This window comes from Pavona decussata, unplaced genomic scaffold, assembly GCF_977016875.1.
Source record: "Pavona decussata unplaced genomic scaffold, jaPavDecu1.1 SCAFFOLD_128, whole genome shotgun sequence".
Taxonomy (NCBI): Eukaryota; Metazoa; Cnidaria; class Anthozoa; order Scleractinia; family Agariciidae; genus Pavona; species Pavona decussata.
In genome coordinates, this window is record NW_028145542.1 from 2,142,320 (window position 1) to 2,167,958 (window position 25,639).

General features: G+C 40.6%; 2 protein-coding genes and 2 pseudogenes across 2 annotated transcripts; 1 reads left to right on the plus strand and 3 right to left on the minus strand.

Moving 5' to 3' along the window:
• The first annotated feature begins 1,983 nt into the window (after positions 1-1,983).
• Positions 1,984-4,692, plus strand: LOC146468916 (uncharacterized; annotated as a pseudogene).
• Positions 4,693-5,073: 381 nt separating this feature from the next.
• On the minus strand, positions 5,074-6,394 carry LOC146468917 (D(1)-like dopamine receptor). Its single transcript, XM_085124095.1, has one exon. The coding sequence runs from the start codon at positions 6,392-6,394 to the stop codon at positions 5,345-5,347; it is 1,050 nt and encodes a 349-aa protein (XP_084980221.1). The 3' UTR covers positions 5,074-5,344.
• Positions 6,395-12,773: 6,379 nt separating this feature from the next.
• Positions 12,774-13,977, minus strand: LOC146468918 (uncharacterized; annotated as a pseudogene).
• A 7,247-nt stretch (positions 13,978-21,224) lies between these two features.
• Positions 21,225-22,171, minus strand: LOC146468919 (melanocyte-stimulating hormone receptor-like). The gene has a single exon (XM_085124096.1). The coding sequence runs from the start codon at positions 22,164-22,166 to the stop codon at positions 21,225-21,227; it is 942 nt and encodes a 313-aa protein (XP_084980222.1). The 5' UTR covers positions 22,167-22,171.
• Positions 22,172-25,639: the final 3,468 nt, after the last annotated feature.

Genomic DNA, 25,639 nt, shown 5'->3' on the forward strand with positions numbered 1-25,639 from the left:
ACTCACGGTCAAACCTAGGCACGAGTACTAAAATGTGCCCAGCCGGGGAAATCCACGGGAAGCCTTTGGCACGTAACAAACCACACACACCCCCTCCCGGCTAAGTGCAGTTCTGTACCAGCCAGCCGATATTTTTAAGGAAGCACTGAAGCGTTTGGAAGCGTTTGGAAGCACTGAAGAGCATTGAAAACACAGCAAAACACATCGGGTAAGCTTTTTCAGACTTAAATATTTTGTGGGTTTTTTAGGGAAAATTGTTGTCTAAATTTCGATTTAATTTTAACTCCACACAAACTCTTAAATCACGCTTACATGGTAGCCTGTGTCACATACGCTTTGGTGACCTGTGTTTAAACTGAACTTAACCGATACCAGCACAAAACATTTCGTAACTCTTAACTTGATGAACAAAATAGTTTTCTGATTGTGTCCTTCGCTGCTTGTCTGACTTCTGTGATCTTCCAGCAGTAAAGAATTGGGTTTAATGACGAGTTGAAATAAACTAATGTTAAAGTAAAAAGCAACGCAAGAAATGTAGCTGAAGACAGTTCACCTCGTGCTGCTCCCTGAATTACCAACGGCCCCACTAAAGTAACTGGCAAATAACAAACAACTAATGTTAACTGCAACCACAGTGCAGTAGACACTGTCTTTCTGTTTCGCGCAATGTTTTGTGTAATTGTTTGGTTTTGTTGTTCTTGAACATTGTCTTGACCTTGAGTTTGATGATGACGCAGCCTGAGAAAAATCCTAGTGTAACAGTAAATCGAGGTAACTAGACACAGTGGTACAATTGTGTAGATATACCATGATGATACTAATTCATTCCAAAGGTACACCCTTAACGAGGCTCGAGGCAGTTTTTTTGGACTTAAAGTGGAAGTTTTGAAATTAAAATCTCGCATACAAGATAAACTTCGATCTCCTTCATACTACATCATCATTTCAACATATGATCAAAGTTAATTTTCCCATCGGTTTCCAAGCAACAGCTATTACCATAGCAACGGAAGCGCATAGCCTCTAATTTTAAACATGGTCGATTATCTCGAAATCTAGGCAGACACTTTATAACGAGACTTAAAGGATTTAAACTACTCAATCTAGACAACTTGTAGGCGAAATTAGAAAAAAAAATTGTAAGGGCGTTTTCAAGTAAATAATGAATCAATTTTTTTGCAAAATAAAAAAAGACACTTTGTCTTTGCTGTCAAACGGTCTTTCCTGATAGCTAAACATTCTGAATGTACATTGAGCTTAATGGGTGTTTCCTATTTTAAATTTACGTTTAAAAACAGTGAAAAGAAAGCGCATATGAATGAAAAAGTTCCTACTTTGCATAAGTCGAGATATCTTTAAAATACCCCCACAGATTTTTTTCTGTTAAATTACAAGCGGTTAAATTAATAATTCTTTTCGATATCTACGCAAGTTTTAGGCTCAGGAACTGAAATTGGTGTTAGACAAGAAGGGTGAATCTTGGTAAAGTTTCAGTCGTTATTTGCTTTCTCAGAACAAGAATTTTATTTTGTTTGTCCCGGTCTATTTCACTGCTATTCACGTGCCTTGAATATTCATCATACCGTGAAGGAGGCAGTTAACCCTAAATTTTGAAAAACAAAAAACTCGATCATCGGCCTAATTTGAAAAGAGGGCTACGAAGGAAGTTTATTATATTGTTTTTTTAACCCCGAAAATTTTTCTTGATATTTTTGAAAAGCCCGCCTAAAATTTGAGTTTTAATTAATGGATGTGATTAAAACCGGTCTTAGTTACCATTGTTATGGTTTGTTTATTTTGGTTGCTATGGGGTTTTTTCCAGCCGTTTTCCGAACAACGATCCAAATCTACTCTTCCGTAATCCACAAGTCCTAAATGTTGTGACTCCTTCCTAATTTTGCAACCCAGAAGGCATTTCGCGTCACGCTGGAAAAGTTTTCTTACCGAGTTTCGAAATCGCGTGTGCATGTCTGTACTGTCCAGGTTGTATTTTTGTGTTTGACTATGGAAGGAGAGGAAGAAACCGGTAGAAAAAGAAAAGGGAAGTTTAAATCGTGTCGAAGGAAAAAAAGAAAAGGTTTTCACGGAAAAGGCGTGGGAAATGCAAAGGGAAACAGAAGCGGATAGCGGACATGACACCAGCGTGGAAGCACGTTTGGAGACACAACCGAGCACATCCAAGGCTCAAAGTGAGTACGACGAATTTCTAGCACGTGCTGCGCCAAGGAATATGTCAGAACTGAAAGTTATGAACGGTTCTTTCGAGAATTTTGATCACAAGAAGGAACCGTTACTCGTTCTCAAAGTACATGTCGCGCCTTAGGAATGGATGATGAGAAAGCACATGGCTTCAAGCTACAAGATGCTGAGCTTCTATCGCAGTGTATTAGCGAATCAGCTATTTGCAGCTCATGCCGAGACTCAAAATCAAAGCTTCAGCTTTTCCAACAAAACTCCAGCAGAGATGGCCTTGCTGAATCGCTGTATTTGAAATGCTCATCTTGTGATACTATCACACCTCTACAGACAAGTAAGAGGCTTGGTGGAAAGGGTGGTGGGGTCCATGAAGTGAACAGGAGGTCTGTGTTGTCTTCTCATCAATGGGGCCGTGCTGGCCTGGCAAAGTTTTGTGCTGGTATGGACCTGCCACCTTTAGTTACCAAGAAGGCAAATAACCAGCACATGAAAAAAAGTAGAAAAGATAGCCATCAATAATGCTGAGACATTGATGTGCGAGGCAACAGAAAGGCTTAGCCAGTTAGCCTACAGGGAGGATGAAGAAAGTGCGGTAGAGATTGACGGCCACTCAGTTACCAAAGTTGCTGTTTCCATAGATGGAACTTGGCAGAAAAGGGGGCACAGCTCTAGGATTGGTGTGCTTTTTGTAATATCAGTAATGACAGGAGAAATTCTTGACTACGAGGTAAAATCCCTCATTTGCAATGAATGTTCATCTCATGAACACTGTGATAAAGAATCAGCAGACTATCTTGCATGGAAAAAGTCACACAGGAGAGATTGCGAAGTGAATCATGTAGGTTCCTTTAAAGACATGGAGTCTTCAGAAGCCATTGCCATATTCAGTCGCAGCATTGAAAAGAGGAAGCTCATATATTCCACCTTTGTCGGTGATGGTGACAGTAGCTGTTTTGGCAGAGTCAAGTCAAAAATGGTGGAACTTTATGGAGATAGTTATCCAATTGTCAAAGAGGAAGGTGTTGGACATGTTTAGAAATGATTAGGCACTGCCCTCAAGAATTGCAAGAAAAATTTAAAGGGGGCAGGTATAAAGATGCCAGATGGAGGAAGGGTTGATGGAAGAGGCCGCCTCACTGACAATGTCATAGACAAGATGCAAAAGTATTATGGCAGAGCTATACGAGAAAATGCTGGTGACTTGAGAAAATGAAGAACAGCATGGGCAATATTCCATCACATGATTAAAGATGATCCATGTTCCTTGGAAGAGCAGCACAAGCTATGCCCTAAAGGCGAAGACACCTGGTGTAAATTTTGGAAGGCTCGAGCAGCGTATAAAGAAGACAACCGCCTCCCTTGTGTTTTTTTTTAAGAAAACTCAAGCCAATTTTTACAAGGCTTACCAATGATGACTTGTTGAAAAGGTGCCTACAGGGGCAAACCCAGAATCGGAATGAAAGTGTCAACGGGCAGTTGTGGTCAAGGTGCCCCAAGAGCCGATACTGTGGAAAGCGGCGTATGGTGGTAGCAGTTTGTGAGACTGCTGGGGTGTTCAATACTGGAGCTGCCAGTAAACCTGCTTTGGTGAAGTCCTGTGGAATTTCCCCTGGCAGAAATATGTTGAAAGCCTGGAGGAGGGAGAATCAAGAAAGAATTTCCTCTGCAGCAAATAAGATCAGCTCCAAGTATCGAAAGCGGCGACAGATAATCAGGTCCAATAGGAAATCAAAGGCTGACAAACTGGCCTATCAGCCTGGAGCATTTGGCACAAGTTCCAAACCAGAAGTAGATGAGAAAAGAAAAAAGAAAAAAACCCTTAGAAAAAAGGCACCAAAAGCTGCTTTGCCTGCTGAGACTGTCGGAAGCGAAATTGAAATTATGTTTGTGGAGCCAGATGTGGAGTTTGTTGCTGAAGAAAGAATTGAACAAATGTGACTCACTGAAATCATTTTTCTGCAGCTCTCTCTGTGGAGAAAACATTCACCATCAAACATCGACATGCTGGGCTATTGTATACATTTAGATTATGCTTCGTGTCTTCTTTATGAGAACGTAGTGTTTCGTTACGCTGTGTACAAATTTATCTTACATTTTCCCAAACTCTCAGTTATTTACACACTTGATTACTTGAACAGGCACAGTTGCTTTTCTTTTTAACTATCTTACGCAAAATTTTGAGTGCTTGTTTCTGAAGTGATGTTCTATGCGATGAATTATGGATTTTGTAATTAGTCGCAAACTTTCACTGTTGCCATGGAAACATGGATACCAAGCCTTAAATGCTGCAAATGTCAAAGAAAAAAAAATTCGGTAATTTATTGCAGAGAACACTGTATTTTCATTATGTACAGCAATTTTTAAGACAATTGAGTGAATATTCCTCAAGAAATCCTTGTTTAAAGATGGCATCCTTTGGTTTGTTTATCGGGGTTGCTATGGAAACGAAAGGTTGCCATGGCGTCAAAAGTACCTAAATTAATGCCGCTGTGCACATTGCTTTCATCTGCCAAGTTTCATTATGTTTGGCCAATTGTACAATAAATTATCAATTTTAATCTGTTTACACTGATAAAAAAACTGTAGACTGCCAAGTTCTACCCCCTCAGAGCCCGTACGTAGGACCAGCTCGAAATTATGTGAGGGAGTGAGTATCCTAAAGTTTAAAACCTATTACACTTTTATACCACAATCAATCGTGTTTTTGTACACAGAATAATTTCAGAACTGACCAACAAAATTAGCAAAACAACTGAATGAAGCAAATCAATATTTCAGCCCCGACTACGGCGATTAAAAAACAAAACATAGCTTGGTGTATGAGTACATCATCGTGAATACCCCCTCCTAACCTATCCTATCCTTACTTGTTCTATCATATCATATTATATCATATCATATCATATCATATCATATCATATCATATCATATCATATCATATCATATCATATCATATCATATCATATCATATCATATCATACCATACCATACCATACCATATCATATCATATCATATCATATCATATCATATCATATCATATCCTATCCTATTAAAGATTTGGCTGCGCTGCTCTCCAACGTAACCTTGTGCTTTAAAATAACTTATCTCGACGTATGTACTAGCATTGTTTTGTATGCTGTTGTAGATTCACAGTTGCGTTTCATCATGATCATGTAGGACTGTTTCAAGTTCATCTTGATGTCCTATGCTAGTTTCTTGTCTAAGTGGGGCTATTATCACTGGAGCCACCCGCCGTACGCGCTGCGCCGCCAAAGCACCTCCACACGGACCAAGAAGACGGATGAACGTTTTTCTCATTTCAGCATCACGGAAGGCGTACACCATTGGGTTCATAGCGCTGTTACAATACTGCAGCCATTTTGAAAACGCGAGACAAGGAGTCAATGTTTCGAAGGGCACGCAATGCGTACAAAAAACCGAGATTGTGCTGATAGTGAAGAATGATGACCAAGAAACCAAGAACATTGCAGTAACCAATGCGAGAGTAAGAGCGGTGCGTCTTTGCTTGTTTATATTCTTACGAATCTTAGTATTTTCTTCCGAGTCTTGTCTTGTACACGTCAGAAGGTTTGCAATCAGCGTTCGAACCACTTTGAAAATAGAATAGTTCACCAGGCAAATGACAATTCCCGGTCCTACGTAGCCTACAAGCAAGAGAAACGGGGTGTAGATTCTGTGAGGGTTGTTGCTTGCTGCTCTATCCAGCGCTGGTCGAATTGCCGCAACCGCAAAAGCCGAAAGCCAAGCTCCACAGAGTATGAGTGAGTAGTGCACTGTGGAAAGTGTCTCGTATACAAACGGCCGCGAAATCGCAAGCCATCGTTCCAGACTGACTGCTGTCAGGTGGACAATTGAGGCGAGCGCGCTGAAAATGTCGAAAGACAGGAAAATAGTGTTGAGAGGTCCTTTCTGGACGCGTCTTAGGCTGATGTACATCCCCAGTGGTAGAGAGACGCAGCCAACTAACAGATCGGAGATTGCCAAACTAACAAGGATGGTGTAGGTTCCAGTTCGAATCCTGGAGTTGGAAAAATATGCCGCAACAACGGATGCATTCCCCGTGATTATTACAAACATAATGCCTAGGCATAGCGCTATCTGGATAGCGGTGCTCACAGAAATGTCAACGGCTGCGGTTTCCTTGGAGAAATCCGTTTCGTTTACGTCTCCAGTCATTAGTAACGACTTGCGATGTTGAAGTTTGAAGCGAAGTTCCACCAAATTCAGAATTTCTCCACTTAGTGAACTGTTGTTGTCGAAGTTATAAATGTCATTGACGTTTACTCCAGAGTTGGTGTTTTTTTTTTCTTTTATCGTCAATGATTAGCGAGAACGTGGTGAGAAAACAGTTTTGGCTGTCGACTGTCGATTTTTGACTTCCATAAAAAAAATGAACCTCTGTTTCCGTTCCTGGTTTGCAATATAACATAAAATTCAGAATATAACAACCCCACCCCTCCTCGCTAAAAAATGTCACACTATAAAATCCTTCCGATAATAAACCCGTGGACTGCTAAGGTTCGAGATTTTAAGCTGTTAGCTTAGTGTTTCCATATATTACTACCACGCAGCTGTTCAGTTTAAGGAAGTCGATGTTAAAAATTTCCTGCCACGTTCTCATTAATAACTTTGAAGCTGGCATGCCGTAAACTTCTTAGTAGGAGCCCTACACTTAAATTCATTGAATAGTCTTTTTCAGGAGCGGTTATTTTCGGGGAGGGTTTGTTTCAGGAAACGGATATTGGAGGCAGTTCTGCGTGGGCTTGAGAATAAAAGCAACTTAAAACCGCTTGGGATAATCATAATGTTCAAAGCTTAAAACAGCGTCCATCAGCAGTCTGTAAGCTAATATTTACGAGCGATAATTATCGAATAAATATTTTGCCCAGAAATTTTAGGAGATTCTCTTTTAGTGGGCTCATTTTCTCAGGGACTTATGTTTGGAATTGTACGCCGGTGACAGGGATAATTATCTAAGAAATATATGGCCCAGAAATTTGAGGAAGTTCTCTTTTGGTGGGCTTATTTTCTCAGGGTTTTATGTCTGGAATTGTACGCCGCTGTTATCAAGAAATAAATGCTGCATACTTATGGGGAGGGGAAGAGGAAAGCTTTGAATTCTCGAAAAACATTCACCTGTTTACAAGCAAATTAAACTTGGATAGATCTTCATATTTTTCTGTTTATATTGTTAGCCATAACTTGTCACGGCAACAAACGCTTTATTGGTCAACTTTTAATGTTCAAAAACTAAATTGATTTCAAGCAAATAAAAAGTCTTTCAAAACAACACTTTGTTCATGATGACCAAGTCTTCATAATTGAGGGGGAAGATCCGATTTCCAGTTTATCGTATAACCTTTTATTTTGAAGCCTGCAAAACCTGTGACCACCTTTTATTTGGCAAGAAACAGAAAAAAATGGACCTCTGTTGTTCGCTACTGTTTTTTGATATAACATAAAATTCAGAGTAAAACCACCCCACCCTTCCTCGCCAAAAAATATCACACCGTAAAATCCTTTCCATAGTAAACCAATGGACTGTTAAGGTTCTAGGTTTTAAGCTGTTAGCTTAGTGTTTCCATGTATCACTACCACGCAGCTGTCCAGTTTAAGGAAGTCCATGTTAAAAACTTCCTGTCACGTTCTCATAAATAACTTCGAAGTTGTCATTCCGTAAAATTCTGAGTAGGAACCCCACCCTTAAATTCGTTCAATAGCCTTTGCAGCGGCTCATTTTCGGGGAGGGTTTGTTTCAGGAAACGGATATTGGGGGCAATTATGCGTGGGCTTGAAAATAAACGCAACTTAAAACCGCTTGAAATAATCGTGATGTTTACAGCTTAAAACAGCTTCCATCACCAGTCTATATAACAATTATTCCATGAGACCGCGTTGGATATGAAGTGATAAATAACCAACGAGCGCGTAGCGCGAGTTGGTTATGATCTCTTCATATCCAACAAGGTCGAATAATTGTTTTAGTATATTCTCAAATCGGGTTTTTGCCGCCGATTTTTATTTCTACAATTTTACAAAGCGGTCAAAAGAGCATACAACTTCCGGTCACATGCGCGCCGTGATCACCTGATTATTACATCACTCGATGAGCTGAATGAAATTTGACAGCTACACAAACGACAAACTGTGGTCAACTGTTAACGAAAATCACAGATTATGCTAGGGCAAGCGGCCCTAGCATAATCTGTGATTATACTTCAGAACAGTCGCCTCATATAACAATGTGTTTTTAAAGTGGGGTCATGTTCACTGACTCGGTAACCCTTGCACATTCAGTAATGACTTAGAAATGCTAGAATTATGTCTAGGCCTGTAATAAAAACGCCTGAACTTGGAATCAGTTGACCAATCAGCAAGATCTAGGATATCCTGCAGAGAAGCACCCCTTTCATAGGCAGCTGATGATGTAGACGCTCCTCTTACTGAGTGACCTTTAAATATACTTGTATCAATACCTGCCCGAGAGAATAATTATATCCTTCAGCCACCTACTGAGGGAAGCACCTGAAATGGGCTTGTGAGGGCGAATATATGATAATAAAAGCTTGTTGGGTTTTGAAGGGTCCAAGGGACGGAATTCTGAGGTGCGATGTTCATAAACTTTAAGACAATTAACCACACAAAGACTATGATTTTCATCAAAACTAGCATGAAATGAAATTTTTAGATCCTGGCCTGCTCGAGATTTCTTTGTTAAATCTGGGAGTGCAAAGGTGACTCCTTCAGGGTGAAAGCGCCTGTACCTGAGGTCATGAGCGACCACTTCAGACACTCTTTCCATTGCAGTAAGGGCTAGGAGAAAACCAAGCTTCTGGGACAAATCCTTAAGAGAGAGAGACTCATTGACCCCTAAACCATCAATATAAGACACAACAAGGCTGATATCCCAGGTACTAGAATATCGAGGTAAAGGCGGTCTAAGATTATATGCACCCTTTAACAGTTGGAGCACTAACGGGTGTTCCCCAACCCAAACCGAATCAATTTTAGGGTGAGTACTAGAAATGGCAGACCGGTAAACATTAAGAGTCCTATATGCTCTCCCAAGATGAAATTCAGAAGAAAAGAACTCTAAAATGGCATCTACAGAAGCTTGAATCGAATTAAGTTTCCGTTCTCGACACCAGCTAGCCCATCTTCGCCAAGCTGATGTTCCATCCCTCCAGGCTGCAACAAGTAGGGTTTGAGCTGGTTGTGAAATGCCTGCTTCTGAATATGATTGGCGGATAGCAGCCAACCTGCTAGTTGAAGGTTCAGCAAGGGGTGGACTTCCCCTTGTCGTGTCAGCAGGCCTGGGTAGTGAGGGAACAGAATTGGAGGTGCTACACACAACTCGAAAAGCAAAGGGTACCATGGTTGTGACTGCCAGACCGGTGCCACTAGAACAAGGTGTGACACATTCTGGTCTAGTAACTGTCTGAGGCAGCGGCCTACTAGAGCAAAGGGAGGGAATGCATATCCCCTCACTTTGCTCCAGTCCTGGGAAAACGCATCCACTGCCTCCGACTGAGGGTCGGGTCTCCAACTGTAAAATCGTGGAAGTTGAGTCGTAAGGCGAGAGGCAAACAGATCTACCTCCAGGGGGCCCCAGACCCGATTTAGTTCCGTGAACAACAAGGGGTCCAGATTCCAGTCGTGATGGTCTGAGAATACACGAGATTCTCGGTCTGCTCGGACATTTAGTACCCCTGGTAAATACTGAGCCTCTATGAGGATATTGTGGTGCAGGCACCACTCCATAGGTCTGATGCCAGACGCGCCAGTCAAATTGTCCATTAACAGGCGGACTCGCATTTGAACTTTGCCTTTCATAAAGGTCTTGACAGCAAATTCCCCAGCCAAAAGTTCGAGACAATTTATGTGGAGAAGAGATTCCCCTTGAGACCATTGATCCCCGTGGATACTTCGTTGCAAAATGCCCCCCAACCTTGTCGGGAGACATCTGTCTCGATTACCAGAGCTTTTCCATTCCATGCTTCCAGGTTGTACCCCTACCAAACCAATTCCTCCCTAGCCTGAGGGAAAGGGGAGTAGCAGAGTCGTATGTTTGAGAATGTACTAAAGCCCTGTTTTTCTCGTTTTGCAAGTGGCGGAAGTGGAGGGGCCCTGGAAAGACAGCTTGAATGGTAGAGGTAAGGTGTCCCAGTAACTTGGCTAGTTGCCTCACTGTAACTAGTGGCAAGTTTAATAAGGCCTGACATTCTTTTCTCACGTTTCTGATTTTGTCCCGGGGAAGTGCTAGAGACAGAGTGAGGAAATCTACCACAAATCCTAGAAATTCCATCTTTGTGGAAGGGACAAGGACTGACTTCAGATAGTTTATCAGGAAGCCCAACCCTTGCAAAAGATCTAAGGCAGTTGAGGCATGTTGGAGGGCAATGTCCCTGGATTGGGCCATTATTAGTATGTCGTATAAATAGACTATCAGTCTGATGCCCGGTTGGCGTAACAGGCCTACTACAGGTTTCATAAGTTTCGTGAAGACCCTGGGGGCGCTTGCAAGCCCGAAGGGCAGGCAGGCAAAACTTCCAGCCTTCCAAACAAACCTCAGATACTTTTGGTGGTTCCTCCAGACTGGCACTGTGAAATAGGCATCCTTCAGGTCTATCTTGACCATAAAGTCGCCTTTTCGTAACAGATCCCTCAGCATATGAATCCCCTCCATCTTGAAATATTCGTAAGGGATGAACTGATTAAGGGGGCGGAGATTCACGACGGGGCTCTGGCCACCCCCTTTTTTGGGGACTAGAAAAATTGAACTCACAAATCCTTGATGTAACTCTCCCAGGGGAACCACATGGATAGCTCCTTTCTCTAGCATTTGTTGTATTTCTAGGTCTATAAGAGCCATGTTCTCCTCTGAGTGAGGAACTGTCAGCGGGACGGATAATTGGTGTGGGGTACATATGAGATGCAGATGAAACCCTTAAACAGTTTCTAAGATTCAAGGGTCCTTGCTTATAATCTCCCAGTTTGAAACGCAATGTTTCAGGCGTCCTGCTAGGTGGAGGTGATTTACGGCTAAAGGATTTAAATGTAACATCATACCTGGTGGTAAGTGAGAGGGCCTCTCTACTGGATGGTTTGAGGGATCTGCTGCAGGGCTCCCCTGGCAGCTCTGCCCCGGCCTCTGAATGAACCCCGAAACTGGCTGAAGTTGCTGGCATATGGAAACCTTTGACTGGCACCACCCCAACGGTTCCCTCGTCTTTTGAAGGGGGTGGTGCGGCCTCGAAAAAACTGAGCAGGTCGTGAATGTTGCCCCACAGAAGCAGCTGAAACTAAGGTCTTTGCTGTCTCTGATCTAGTCTTGATCCGTGCTTCGAATTCTTCCCCAAACAAACTTTTGCCAGCTTGCAGAAACTCTTCTGAGGCAAGAGATGATAGAGTTCCCTTGGAATTGATTTTGTTAAGGACAGCCTTACGTCGCTCCTTAGACAAAAGTGCCGAGGCATTACCCAGTAGACGTATAGCATTTGATGTGATGGCTCCAAGGTCCTTCATTTGCTCATAGCTGAGGATCACATTTTCACCTGGCTTAGCTTCAGCAAGGAAGCCGTAAATATGCTCAAATAACATGGCTACTAGACCCATGGAATCTAACACGCGATCCTGTAAAAATTTACTGTCCTTGTCGACATTTTTAACGCCTGGAAAGAGTGATGGCAGATAGTTATCCAAAGAGGGAGTGTAAACACCATCAACATCTGGACGTGGATACTTTCTAGTAATTGCCTTTCGCTCAAAGGCAGACAATGGCTTATGCAACGTGCCTAAGAATGCCCATAACTGTTCACTTGCTTGCCAGCGAGCGCTATGGCAAAGTTCATCGTCTTCGTCATCCTCGCCTGTGGGATGAGAAGTGCCCGGGTTTGTACCATCAGGCTCTAATATAACTACCCCGTCAGAGTAGTTTTCTGCCCCTCTTGGCCTTTTAGTCGCCGGGGTATACGTAGCGGTATCATTTTCATTTGCCGAGTGAGCCTTGAACGCTCTGGCAGTGTTTGAATTTGTAACAGAGGTTGGAGCCTTGGGCGCTCCGTAGACACTATAATCGTGTGAAGAGCTATTAAAAGCTTGTCGAAGCAAATTTAGTGCTTCGGGATCACTAAAAATCTGCTGAACGAGGGAGACAGGACGTACATTACCTTCCCCTTCCTTCGGCCCAGCTCGTGGAAGTGAGATGGCTGTATTATCCGACGGATTGTCATCACCACGCGCAGGAGCGGACATCTTGGTTCAGAGCGAAATAAAATGGCGGATTTATGTGGTTGGGCGCAAGGACTTATGGACCGATTATGTTAACTATGTTAATTATTCAAGTTTTACTTTTAACACGCTGTATTTCAGAGCGAAATAAAGTTGGTAACACATTGTTATATGAGGCGACTGTTGTGAAGTATAATCAACCTTGAAATATTCAACCGTTCAAATGCAAGGAAAAAAAAAAGGCTTCGGAAGCTTTCAAGTGGTTAAATAGTTTTCCAGTTCAGGAAGATTTTCCTGATTCTCCGCCTCCGTAATAGCTGTGAACTTAAACATTGCAGTTGAAGAAAACCTGCGGAAAGCTTCTTCGCTCGCTTTGCCGAACCTCGGTATTTACGACCTGATTTTGGACTAAAACTGTCCCTTTGCTTTGAGGTTGCCGTTCTTGCTGACCATGGCATTCGTTTTCTTTCTCAGCTGCAGAGATGCCAGTGCATGGAGAAGCTTCCGAGGCTCCGGCTGAGACAAAATCACTGAGAACGTGTGACATCTTCTTCTGCTATTCTATGGATGGGCGATCATTGTACGATTCGACCGCCTGGTCGGATCTGTGTCCCGTAACAGATTTTATGTGTCTGTTTCACAGTTGTGGTCAGACAGAACTGTAACTGCTGTCGCCCTGAGGCAGTGGTTGGTTAGGTGGGGCTCTATGCCAGCTCGCTTGCTCATATTTTTCAACATGTTGTCCATCGTGCTCGAGCCAACCGGCGAGTTGCAATACCAAATTTTGTCATCTGCTGGACTGAATTTCTGACTTTGGCCGTCCCTTTGTTTTTGGAAAAGAGCGTCGGAACTCGGGTTCAGGTGATCTAAGTAGTTTTTGATTGTTTTCACTGGGAACCTCTTAGAACCAGCAACGGCAAAGATCTTCGCGTCGGATTCGTCCTCAGAGTCTCCAAGGCCGCCTTGATGATTTTTTGTGCTGAGCAGTGAACCAGGCTGTCGTCTGTTTAACTCAAAATACTCGACACCTTGTGGCGTTGTCCTTAGGGAGAGCATTCCAGGGTTCAACTGCCGCTGATTTTCTCTTCCTCGTCGTCCGAAGAAAAGGGTGAGATAAAACCATGCCGTTCTTTCTCTGCAGTTGGGCTGGATTTTGACTGTCGGCCGGCCCAAGTTCGCCGCTTTCAGAGAGCCTCTGGATTTGATCTTTTGACACTACTTTCATATGGACAATTCCAGCTATTTTACCCGTCTTTCTGAGATCCTTTACAAAGGCATCCAAAATGTTATTGGCTTCGGTAAACACAGCGTCGGAGATGATAGAAAAAGGCTTGTTGTTTGGTGGCGAGCGAAGAAAGCGATCTATGGCGGCTCGAATGGACTTCATGGATGTGTTTTTGTAATACGTGCCATCTTTCTTCCTTGCGGAGGTGTAGAAACATTTAAGGCATTCATTTAGCTCCTCTTTGGACATGTCTTCAATTCGTTTCGAAATGTTTGTGGCAACAGGGCTTGACAGCCATTCTGTAAATAACAAGGTGATAATTTTTTTCCGTTGTTACGCAGTTATACAATTATCAAAATATCGACAGTGAACATAACAGTTGTTGCTAGGTTTTGAGTAAAACTCCCAGATACGTACCATTAAATATGTTCATGCCGAACTTTGCGGCTTTCTTCGTTTTTTTCTGGAACAGCATTGTCTAGTATCTCTTGAAGTTTAGTGGGAGACAGTTCCTGAAACCTGCCAGTATCGCTCATTATGGAGAGCTGAAGTTAAAAACTTCGTGCGGAAAATTTTTAAACTTGGCTCACTATTTTCCATATTAGGTAAAACTCCGACTAATGGCTCATAGTCGGAGTTTTTGAGCCAATTAGAGAGCTAGAAATGCAATAGCGGAACTGAGAATATACTAAAAGCTAATATTTAGGAGGGATAATTATCGAAGAAATATATGGCCCAGAAATTTGAGGAGGTTCTCTTTTGGTGGGCTGATTTTCTCGGGGTTTTATGTTTGGAATTGTACGCCAGTGATATCAAGAAATAAATGTTGTATACTTATGGGGAGGGAAAGAGGAAAGCTTTGAATTCTCGAAAAACATTCACCTGTTTACAAGCAAATTAAACTTGGATAGATCTTCATATATTTCTGTTTATATTGGTAGCCATAACTTGTCACGGCGACAAACGCTTTATTGGTCAACTTTTAATGTTCAAAAACTAAATTGATTTCAAGCAAATAAAAAGTCTTTCAAAACAACACTTTGTTCATGATCACCAAGTCTTGATAACTGAGGAAAAAGATCCACTTTTCAGTTTATCCACTAACCTTTCGTTTTCAAGCTTGCAGAAACGTGGTCTTTGGAGAGAAACTTTAAAAAAAAGAACCTTTGTTGTTTTTTTCCGGTTTACGAAAAATACCTGACGGTAAAATCCTTTCAATAATAAACCCATGGACTGTTAAGGTTGGCTCTTTGAAGCTGTAAGCTGAGCGTCTCCAGATGTTTTATTGTTTTAAATTGCCGCCATAAAATGATACCGAGAACTCATCTGTATCATTTCTAAAGAATCGGCAACTCAAGAGAGATCAAAACCGCGGTCTTGCCTGACCATTGCCTTAAATGTAGCCTGAGTATCAGGCCTTCCTAAGGGGAGGGGGAGGGGGAGGGGAAAGGGGTTTACTGTTTGACATGTACTAAATGTCCATCAACAGTTTATATCAGAGAGACTAGTCGTACTGTAGGTTGGCCTAGCCAACCAAAAATACCGAAAGAAGCAGGATATGGGGTTCATTTTCAAATATGGAACTGTTAGTTTGATTGGCATGAATCAGGACTTTAGTTCTGCGTGAATTCGCTTTTTACTTGCTCGCGCGCCGGAATGCGCTAGCACGTATGTTGCACGCACGCGCGCTTTTATGAATTTAGGCATGGGTGTAAATTTAACGAACTTTTCAACGGTACAGTTTTGTACCCTGAAGAAGGCAGCATTGCCGAAACGTCGGTTTCGAATTATCTTTCAGCGTCTATTTTATAACTTTTGAATTCACATTTATTGACTACGCTGCGCAGTATTACAATTTTTATTACGGTCTGGAAACCATTGGCGACCTTACCAACAACTTTTCCGTTTTAAAGAAGTGCAACGGAAAACTGGACTGTCTGATTTATGAAAAGTTTTTCATAAAGAAAAAAAAGCCCATGCTTGAACATACACTCAGACTCCATACGCGCAAAACTATAGATTTAAATTTGTCACCTTTACATGCATATTTTACGTTTTATCGCTTTGCACGGTATATATTAAGTTATCAACTTTATTCTATTTTCACTTGAAAATGATGACATGGAATCATCGAAACGAAATGTAAAACTTCTTTCGCTTATTTCTATCATTAATTGCCAACGGAATCACTAAAGTAAATGGTAAATAAGAAAAAAACTGATGTCAACTGCAACCACAGTGCAGTGGAAACTGTCTTTCTGTATCGTGCAATGTTCTGTGGAATTTTTTTGTTTGGTTGTCCTTGAACATTGTCTTGAACTCAGTTGGGTTTGATGATGACACAGCCTAAGAAAAATCCTTTTGTAACAGTACATCGAGGTAACTAGACACAATGGTATAATTATGCAGTTATAATATGATGATATTAATTCACTCCAAAGGAAAACTATGTAACCCATAAAGGAGAAAAACCAAAAAGCAATCACAGCTACATATGTTCATTTTAAAGTTACAACTTGTCTGTATCTGAGCCCTGACAACAGGGTGAGAAGTCTGTCCAAACTTACGGTAGACAATGGCAACAAAACGGTAATTTTGATCATCCGGGTGAGTGTAGTCCTGCGAAGGACTGTTTGGGGGGACTTTGACTAATTAACGTTTCGACAACCTGAGCGGAAGTCATCTTGCACCATACAAACGACTTATTGACAACATGAACGAACCAGACAAACAATAGACATTTTCCTTACAATAGACCCACGGACTGGCTTTTTGACTAACAAAAGACGGATCGAAACGCACCAATCACTTTTTACAGTCTTCACAGCCAATAACATCACGGCTTACTGACAAACCACCAATAACATCTCGACTTCGTTGACAAATCCGGTTAACAACCAGAGACATATATACCACCTACTGACGTTCCACAAAAGACCTATCCTACTCGGCGGCCATGTTGAGTCTCGGGAGCCTGACCTCGATTCGCAAAAAATAGCCACTGGGCGATATACATTGGACTTAAACAAGATTATTAACATAAAATTCCATTGAAAAAAGCAACTCGAGCTTTCAAGAGTAAAGCAATTCAGTACATTAGATTGGCACGAATTGGTCATCTGAAGGAACACACAGACTCGAATCGTGCAGCAGACCAACCATGTTCTGTTCTAATGGTGCTTCTGCTGCGGCCTACACAGAACAGGCCGTTCCCAGTTAGGTTTCAAAGTTGTATATTAGCCACATCTTTCACTGGAAAGCCCCTCTGTATGCCTAGAAAGGTTTCAGCTACGGTATTTCAAACATTCAAACTGCTTTCTTATAAAATAATACACGGTAATACCGGTCATGGCAAACCTCATTAACGAAACAGTGTTTGGCTGTGCATGGTAGGGGTAGGCTTTTTGTTTTGTTGTTGTTCAGTCCGTTTGCGCAGTGAGGTATTACAGTGAAGTCTCTAATATGTAAGTAGAGTGATATGTGACTCAACTGACCGTACAATAAAAGTTGAAAATATTCAGATTTCTTCCACTTAAATATTCTGCTGCTTGAACAGAGCATCGCAAAAATTAGTTCCCTGCAGAGAGTTCAGCCATGTTGTACCGCACAAATTTGTTCCTGCAAACCACAAAAAATCGCTTATCCGCAAAATAAAACTCCCGCAAAATTTTAGTCCTACACGGTATTCTCCTGAGACTCAACATGGTCGCCGAGTGAGGAAGGTCTGAGTGGCGTTTGTTCTAAGTTATTAAACCAGCTTTCCAGAGTAGGCGCGAAGGAGGGGGGGTTCGAGGGGTTCGAACGAACCCCCTTTACAGATCAGTAATGGCGGAAGAAAAAGCACTTAATGAGGAGGTTGAACAACTACATGAGGTGTACCATGCGAGAGAGTAGTATGTCCGCCCTGGTTCTAATCAATAAATGCATATCAAATATGATATGCCTGTCAATCTTGACGAGATAATCAATTTGTTCGAAGGCCTACACCCGAGAATGATGCAGCTTACCATCTTGGTGTATGACTATCAGTGGATCGAATAGCTATCAGAACTCGACAGGGCGCGGAATGTACTTTGAACTTTCTTGTTTAAGTTGAAACAATTATAAAACAAATTTGTGATTTGCCTAAAATGGGTCTCAAAATGCAGGAAATGATGTTTCTGGGAACCCAGATTTTCAAAACCCGGACCCCCCTAGTAAGAGCGCCTCCGGCACTCAGCAAGATTTGGGGCTCAACGAACACCCCTATCTAACTAACCCTTACCTACGCGCCTGCGTTGGCAATGCACTTGGCAGAGTCCCAGTCTGTGGTTCGTTTGTAAATGGTGCTCAGCAATGTGGTAGTTGATATCACCATTTCTAGGTGCTCGTTTGTGTTGAGTCAGTCGTACGTTTAAATTTCTGCCGGTCTCACCAATATAAGTGGCCTGGAAGTGGCTGCATTTGATCTTGTAAACTGCTCCCTGTCTGCGGTCCGGTTCGTCTTTGTCTTTTACTTTCGTCAGTAGTTGTCGTAAAGTAGTAAAAGGATTTGTGTGTTACACGGATGTTGTAGGATTGTAGAATCCGTGGGATAGTCTTAGAAGTGTCCTTTACGTAAGGTATAGTTACAGTAGTTACAGGAGTCGCGTCGTTGTTTGTGACGTTAGTTTTAGTGTTCTTGAAAGAGTGACGTCTAACAAAGTTGGTTATGGTTGTTCTTGTTAAAAACGTTGTCTAAGCTGGTTGCTTTCGTCTACGAGACTGTCAGGTGAGTCACAAACCACTTGGGCTCGCCTTGTTAAGGTCTTCATGGTCGTTTCTTTGTGAGAAGTAAGGTTGTAGGATGACTGGTCCAGTAGTCTGTGAGTATGTGTTGGTTACCTGTAAACCATAGTTCTTAGTTTGTTGTCGTTGTTGTCACGGGTAACTAAGCAGTCTAGAAAAGGTATTTTGCCATTTTCTATGATCTCCTTAGTAAACTCTATGTCAGCGTTGTGTCTGTTAAGGTGTTCGTGAAAATCGTCGATTTCGTCTTTGTGTACTGCTGTAAAGGTGTCGTCTACGTACCGTAGCCTTTGCCTAGTGCCTAAAGTTTCCAATTCATTAATTTTTTTTAGAAGCGGTGCTTTATGAAAATTGTTTCAGATCAAGTTTCCATTCAAACATTGTTATTTGAAGACTTGTTTGCCTACCCATCAAGATGGCTTCCAAAACCGTGATAAGGTCTATTTGTAATCTTTTAGCCGAAAGTGGAGTTTCCACGCTTAAAGCGTTACAATATACAACAATGAACGGCTTTTTTTTTCCAAATTGAAGCTTAATTGTCTCGAGGAAAATGCCTGGTTATCGTAAAATTTTCTTTTTGGATTTCAAGACCTTCCAACCTTCCTAAGACCTGTACTTCCTTTCCTGCAGAGCCATTAGAGCCTGCAGAGATATGAGATGCTATAAGATGTGCGCAGATCGTATGCGCAGTTGAAGGCACTATCCTTGAGCAGTTGAATTATGACTGGCTTTATGAACCTCACTTCAGTGCTATTGTTTGATGAGCCGCGGGATAAGCGAGGACTGTGCATTCCGCATATGATCCCGACCCGAAACGTTATCGCCAACGTAAAAGCCTTATATCAGAAATCTCAGTATACAGAAGAGTTCTCCCTTTCCCACAAATGGCACTGTAAAAGGGCGCACTGAAAGTGAATTTGGCTAAAGCACATGTACTGAGCCGAAAACTACTCTGTTGTTAACATAAATTCTAATCACATTGAAACACCTTAAGAAATATCATTCCAATCTACGCTAGATAAGGCCTAGGATTATTTTAAAGGTTTTGATTTGAATATTGGGTGTAAAATTTGCTCGCTTACTTTGCCTCAAAACAAGCCTGCAAATTTTCCCCGAGAGCAATATAATCACTGATCAGTTCCGGCTCTGGCAACGTGTCCGAAGCTGTGAAAGCCAAGAGATGAAACATCAACAAAATGTACAGCTGTAAGAGAAAATCAGTGAATAGAAAACGTTCTGAAAATCTCGTACCAATATAATATAGGAAATACTTAAAACATTTGGTCGAGGGCGGTAAAACCAAACACCAAGTTAAGTACAACTGCGACTCTTAACAGACGTTAATGACACAGTGAATCAATGTAAACTTGCTGACAAGTAGTTGTAACTGGCGCCAAGCGCTAGTAAACGGGTGCAAGCAACTGAAGCGAGTCACATATTGTTCTTAGTCAGTTCAAATTGGTTGAGGAAGTGGCGCCAGATTTCTAAACCAATTGCAGAGCGCAGAAGAGTAAACAAAATCATGTTAGGCTACAGAAACACCTACACACAAAAACTCTGCCAAAAGATGCAGATTTCAGAAACAAAAAACAATTGTCGAAAGAAATGGTAGCAACCATTGCAGAAACGTTGACTTCGAATAATCACCCAGGAATACTGTGCTCCGTGACTTCGCCTAGATAAGATTTAAAAAAGAAAAGAGCGCCTCGGTCTAATTATACTGGAAACGGCGACCTATCGTTAAACGTTTCCCTTTCATCTCTTATTATTATTATTATTGTAATTGTTATTGTTATTATCGCCGTTTCAAGTTTTAGTAACATCCCTTTGCCGTTCGCTTCCTTTTGTGCATCTGGTTTGCGATATAACATAAGATTCTAATAAGTCCATGGACTGTTAAGGTTGAATGTTTTAAACTATCAGCTTACTATTTCTAGATGTTTTTGTTGTTAAACAAGATCAATTGTGAAGCACAATAAAAGTTCCAATAGCATAAAGAGTCTTTTGAACGCTTATAAGTTCAGGGTTTATATTCCAAATTTTACGGTAAATCGATCGAAAGTCAACTTTGCGTTCCGTCTCACCATTAAAGACATTGTGTGCCGAGATAACAGAGGATTTTCTCTTTTCTTTTAATTGAATATTTCATTACCCATGCTAATTTTTTCCTTTTACTTTCGTTTGCAAATCATTTTTGAATTTTAAATCTATTCAGCTTAGTGTTTAGTTAGCAGCAAAGTGAAGAAACCCCACATCTTTCAAGTATGTTTATTCAAACGCTACTCCATTCTTTTATCACCCGGATGTTGACTTTCAGAATAAAACCTAGGCCTTTCCGTATTTGCGAGTTGTGGGCTTATTTCTCCACCCGGTAAAACGGCAATTACAAAGAAAAAAGTGTTTTCGTTTTTTCATGTCACTGAGCAGTTTTCGATTATTGTCAACTGACCGCTTTCTTAAGGCTTTAAGCCGGTGACTAAGTATGTAAAAAAAATCTTCTCTTCCCCAAACTTGATGACTGTTTACAATTTAAGCTGGCATTTAGGTTTACAATACTTCAAAATTTGAATAAAACAGTGGATCGGAAAATAATGGAAGATCGAAGCGGATTCCATTAATTAAATGAATCAACTTCTCTTGCACTCGTACCTACACAACAGTGTAAAAGTATGTTTAGCTGAATAACATGTTATTGTCAACCATACATTACAAGTCTTAACCTGCGACTTAGATACCGCTTTAAACTGAACTTAACCGATACCGGCACAAAACATTCTGTAACTCTTAACTTGACGAACAAAACAGTTTTGTGATTGTGTCCTTCGCTGTTTGTCTGACTTCTGTGATCTTCCAGCAGTAAAGAATTGGGTTTAATGACGAGTTGAAATAAACTAAACTTATAGTAATTTGGAACGGTAGAAATGTAGCTGAAGACAGTTCACTTCGAAATCTTCCCTGAATTACCAACGGCCCCACTAAAGTAACTGGAAAATAACAAACAACTAATGTTAACTGCAACCACAGTGCAGTGGACACAGTCTTTCTGTATCGCGCAATGCTCTGTGGAATTGTTTGGTTTGGTTGTCCTTGAACAATGTCTTGAACTTGAGTTTGATGATGACGCAGCCTGAGAAAAATCCTTGTGTAACAGTAAATCGAGGTAACAAGACACAGTGGTATAATTATGTAGCTATAGCACGATGATATTAATTCATTCCAAAGGTACACTATGGAACCCGCAAAGGAGAAAACCCAGAAAGCAATCGCAGCTACATATGTTCGCTTTAAAGTTACAACTTGTCTGTATCTGAGCCCTAACAACAGGGCGAGAAGTCTGTCCACACTTATGGTAGACAATGTCAACAAAGACACTAAACAAACAAAATTCCCCATTATAACTACTGCGGCAACTGTAAAACCACAGATATTCCATTGTTCGTTCACCATAGACAACCACATGGTAACACGAAAAGGCTGCACAATGATACCAACACAGAGATCCGTTATCGCCAGGCTGCCAAACAACAGTTTGGAGGGCGGATGAAGCGACCTGTCCTTGTGAAGGGCGACTAGGATCAGAGTATTTCCCAGAAATGCAGTAATGGAAAGAAAAATGTTTAACACTGAAAGGATTATCAGCTGGTTGTGTATACCTCCAGTTAATTCTGCCGAGCAGTACAGGTCTTGGTATAATTTATGGTTTTCGTCTCCAGTAAAGTTTTCCATCGCTATGTTATTGCAGTGTGAGCTAGATTCTGAGCAATTCAGTTTTATTCGGCTCCTTTATATATTAAGCATTGACGGCAAAATGTGTTTGCTATACCAAACTCATTTCAAATTAACTCAGCAGGTTTATTAAAACATTGACGACAAAAGGTCTTTGCTAAACCAAACTCATTTCAAATTAACTCAGCAGTTTTGTTAAAACATTGGATTTGAATTGTGGAAAAGCGTTCACCTGTTTACGAGCAAATTAATCTTGATAGATGGTTTTGGTAGATCTTCATAATGATATTTCTTTTTATATTGCTAGTCATGATTGGGCAACTTTTAATGCTAAAAAAAAATTTTTTCAAGCTAATAAAAAGTCTTTCAAAACTACAGTTTGTTCATCATGACAAAGTCTTCATAACTGAGGGGAAAGATCCAATTTCCAGTTTATCCAATAACCTTTCATCTTCGAGCCTGCAGAAACGTGTTTGTTTGAGGGAAACATAAAAAAAATGAACCTCTGACAGTTGTTCTTTCCTTTTTTGCGATATAACATAAAATTCAGAATGTAACCACCCCACCTCTCCTCGCCGAAAAATATCAGACTGTAAAATTCTTCCGATAATAAACCCGTGGACTCTCAAGGTTGGAGTTTTTAAGCTCTTAACTTGGTGTTTCCATATATCACTACCACGCAGCTGTTTCAGTTTAAGGAAGTCCATGTTAAAAATTTCCTGCCACGTTCTGCTTATTTAAATAACTTCGAAGTAGGCATGTCGTAAAATTATAAGTATGAGCCCTACGCTTAAATTCGTTGAATAGCCTTTTTACCGGCTCATTTTCGGGGAGGATTTGCCTCAGGAAACGGATGTTGGAGGAAATTATGCGTGGGCTTGAGAATAAACACAATTTAAAACCGCTTGAAACAATCATGATGTTTATAAATTAAAACAGCTTCCATCAGCAGTCTGTAAGTTAATATTTACGAGGGATAATTATCGAAGAAATATATGGCCCATAAATTTGAGAAGATTCTCTTTCGGTGGGCTTATTATCTAGGGACTTATGTTTGGAATTGTACGGTGATGTCAAGAAATGAATGTTGTATACTTATGGGGAGGGGAAGAGAAAATATTTGAATTCTCGAAGAACAATCATCTGTTTATAGGCAAATTAACCTTTAAAGATGGTTTTGATAGATCTTCATATGTTTCTGTTTCTAGTCATAACTTCTCGCGGCGACAAACTGTATATTGGTCAACTTTTAATGCTAAGAAACTGTTTTCAAGTGAATAAAAAGTGTTTCAAAACAACAATTTATTCTTCATGACCAATGAAAGTTTTCATAACTGAGAATAAAAATGTAATTTCCAATTTATCCAACTGAACCTTTCATTTTCAAGCCTGCAGAAACGTGCTCGCTGGAGGGAAACAATGAAAACATGAACCTTTGTTGTTCATTTCTGGTTTACGATAAAACATTAAATTCCGAATATAACCACCCCATGAATTTTAAGGGGAGGGCTTGTTCCAGGAAACGGATATTGGAGGCAATTATGCGTGGGCTTGAGAATAAACACAACTTAAAACCGCTTGGAATAATCATGATGTTTACAGCTTAAAACAGATTCCATCAGCAGTCTATAAGGTAATATGCATGAGGGATAATTATCGAAGAAACATATGGCCCAGAAATTTAAGGAGATTCTCTTTTGGTGGGATTATTTTCTCAGGGACTTATGTTTGGAATTGTACGGTGATACCAAGAAATGAATGTTGTATACTTATGGGGAAGGGAAGAGGAAAGATTTGAATTCTTCTCTCGTGTGGCTGAGCTGTTTTCGAACAGTGAACTGACTTTCTTGCGGCTTTAACCCGGTGACTGCGTGTGTAAAGATGACTTCTCTTGCCCAAGCTTGATGACTCGATATAAACATTTAGGCTGGCACTTACGCTTACAACACTTAAGCATTCGAATAAACGGTGGATCGGAAAATAATCGCAGACAGTCGAGCGGGTTGCATTAATTACATGAATCAAGGTCTTTCGCACTCGTATATGCACAACAAGCATTTATAGTACAAAGACAACTGCATAATAAAATATGTTTTGCAGAATAACATTTTATTGTCAATTATACTGTACTAGTGTTAACTTGTGTATGAACAACCGCTTACATACCGCTTTAAACTAAACTACCGATACCGGCACAAAACATTTCGTAACTCTTAACTTGATCAACAACATAGTTTTCTGATTGTGTCCTTCGAATCTTGTCTGACTATTGTGATATCTTGCAGCCGTAAAGAATTGGATTTAATGACGAGTTGAAATAAACTAATATTAAATAAAATTTTAAACCAAGAACTGAAGTGTAGCTGAAGACAGTTCACCTCTTGCTGCTTGCTCAATTACCAACGGAGTCACTAAAGTAAATGGTAAATAACAAAACACTAACTTTTATTGCAACCAAAATACAATGGACACTGTCTTTCTGTATCGTGCAATGTTCTGTGGATTTCCTTGTCCTTGAACATTGTCTTGATTTTGCGTTTGATGATGACGCAGCCCGAGAAAAATCCTTGTGTAACAGTAAATGGAGGTAACTAGACACAGTGGGGCAATAACATTTCATTTAATCAAGCCTCACAAATGTGATTGTTGGAGGGAGAGTTGGAAAAAATGAACTTTTCCTGTTCGCTTTTTTTGTGCATCTGGTTTGCGATATAACATAAGATTCTAATAAGTCCATGGTCCGTGGCTGACTGTTTTAAACCGTCAAGTTACTATTTCAAAACGATTTTATTGTTAAACTACATCAAAAAATGTTCATATATAAATAGTCTTTTAAACGCTTAGAAGCTGCAAGGTTTATAATGTATTCTAAATTTTACGGTAAATCGATCGAAAGAACTTTCCTTTCCGTCTCTCTTAACACATTATCCACCGAAATTATAGACGATGTTCTCCTTTAATAATTAGGTTTGTTCACTTTTTCTTTACTTTCATTTGCAAAATATTTTTGAATTTAAATAAACTCAACTCAAAAGGGTTTAGTTAGAACCAAAATAAAGGAAACTCCACATCTTTCCAGTGTGTTTATCAAAAGTTATTTCAATCTTTTGTCACCCGAATATGGACTTTAAGAATAAAACCTTTCCCGTATTTGCGAATTGTGGGCTAATTTCTCCAAGCGATAAAACGGCAATTACTGACGAAGGAACAAATGTTTTCGCTTTCTCGTGTGGCTGAGGAGTTTTCGATCCTTGTTAACTTACTTACTTACGGCTTTAACCCGGTCACTGCGCGTGTAAAGATGACTTCTCTCGCGCAAACTTGATGACTGTTTACAATTTAGGCTGGCACTTAGGCTTACTACACTTCAGCATTTGGATAAAACGGTGGATCAGAAAATAATGGAAGATCGAGGCGGTTTCCATTTCTTAGATGAATATGCTTTATTTTTGCACTCGTATATGCATAACAAG

What these genes read in the sequence shown, in the direction of transcription:
- LOC146468917 (XM_085124095.1), bottom strand. Translation starts at nt 6,394, where the DNA reads ATGACTGGAGACGTAAACGAAACGGATTTCTCCAAGGAAACCGCAGCC.
- LOC146468919 (XM_085124096.1), bottom strand. Translation starts at nt 22,166, where the DNA reads ATGGAAAACTTTACTGGAGACGAAAACCATAAATTATACCAAGACCTG.